This window comes from Syzygium oleosum, unplaced genomic scaffold (genome assembly GCF_021117445.2).
Source record: "Syzygium oleosum isolate NSW1041296 unplaced genomic scaffold, Sole_v2.1 Sole_v2.16, whole genome shotgun sequence".
NCBI lineage: Eukaryota > Viridiplantae > Streptophyta > Magnoliopsida > Myrtales > Myrtaceae > Syzygium > Syzygium oleosum.
The window spans coordinates 544539-546262 of NW_026607500.1; the positions used below are offsets into that span (position 1 = coordinate 544539).

A 1724-nucleotide genomic window follows, 5' to 3' on the forward strand; every position below is an offset into this window, starting at 1 on the left:
AATCGTTATCTCATAACGCCCACGACCGCATAGATAATTTAAATAGGAGAATAAATTAAAATCTACTTCTTAAGTAGATCAAGGTGCACAGACAATATTAAGTCCTTTCGCTATTGTGTGCGACCCTGTAGGTTCACTAAACATTAGCAGTGTGCCAAAAACTCTTTTGGCCCACAAGTCATAAGCGGTCTCTAGCAAGACATTATGACTACCTAAGTATAGTGAAGATCGGTTTTCCGACACAACCTAATCCACAACTAATATTAGAGTATCAACCTTGATTGATTCTTAGGGCAGACCACTAACACTAACAGGTATGGTCTAACCCAAAACTCAAATTATCTGTTTCAAAGCAGGGGATAACTCGAATTGAAGCATGGTTAATGAAGTTTACAAAGAAACAGAATGGATTACCATCTCTGGAAATGGTGGCGACTACTCTGTGGCATATCTGGAAATCCCGGAACAACTCGATCTTTAGAGGCCAAAATCCAAATGCGGAGGAAACTGTAGAAGCTGCGCAAGTGATGGAAGAAAATTATGAAAAATGGGGGATTCATATGGCAAAAATAGGGAACGGAAGAGAAGGGGCAGCTTCACCAACCTGGATTGCACCGGAAAGAGGGAGGCTGAAAATCAATGTTGATGGCTCGCTTGTGGAGGGATCAACCGACGGTGCGATAGCGTGCATTTGCCGGGATCACACCGGGGTTCTCGTCGATGGACTCACAAAATCTGTCAAGGCATCCTCGGTGGCTCAAGTTGAAACACTAGCTGTACTGGAGCCAATGAGATTTGCAAAACACCGAAGTTTGAAGGAAGTTATAGTTCAGTCAGATAGACTTGAACTGATTCGTACATTGTCGGGTGCAGATCAAGTCAATTGGGAGATTCGAGTGCTCATTAAAGAATGCAGGGACCTTCTTGTGGACCTCCCTTTGTTGCAGTTGAAGTATTGTCCAAGGAGTTCAAATTCGGTTGCAGACTTGGCAGCGAAAAACCACCGAAACCAACTTCTTCCACTGAACTGGCTGTCTTCCCCACCCCCGGCCCTCTGGGCCTTGCTATGTAAAGATGCCCCGCTTTTGGGCTCAGCTACTCTATCACGTTTATGATATAAATAAAAATCTACTTTGGTTGACCAAAAAAAAAAAACAGTTATCCTGTCGTTAATCAAAAGTTTACCGAATTTTTACCAACCAGCGAAAGTGTGTAGGGAAATCATCATGCAGATTGGAAGAGGCAATACATAAGAAACTTCGTAACATGTCGTAAACGTAGGACAACTGTCACTTCACAAAAGCAAGTACTGTCGCAAAAGAACCAGAATAAGCATTCTTTCTGCGGGAGCCATAATATGTTGTCTGATGAAAGAAGATACATTGTGACGAAGGTTTACATCGTAACAACCAATCTTCAGTGAACAACATATGTACTCGTTGAAGTATAAGTATAAACTGGGTGACGGTGGGATTGAGTTCAGCTAAATTATTTTATGGCTTTTTACTACTTTGACCAGCTAAATTTTATGTATTTCCTGTTTTTAATATGCAAAATACATGATTCAAAACATCCAACGAGGTATCTGTTGTAAGAGTTTTTCTGATGTGCGCAGCATTAATTGATATTGAAATTTATAGTTTCACGGAATTGGTCTAATAAAGTAAGATATAAAAATTCGTAATTAGTCTAATATGGAGCTGACTAGTGTAGGTCAAGTAAAC

General features: G+C 40.6%; 1 protein-coding gene across 1 annotated transcript; it reads left to right on the forward strand.

Annotated features, from left to right (window-relative positions):
• Positions 1-425: 425 nt before the first annotated feature.
• Positions 426-1115, forward strand: LOC115691499 (uncharacterized). The gene has a single exon (XM_030618135.2). It carries the CDS (start codon positions 426-428, stop codon positions 1113-1115), a length of 690 nt encoding a protein of 229 aa, XP_030473995.2.
• The last annotated feature ends 609 nt before the right edge of the window (positions 1116-1724 follow it).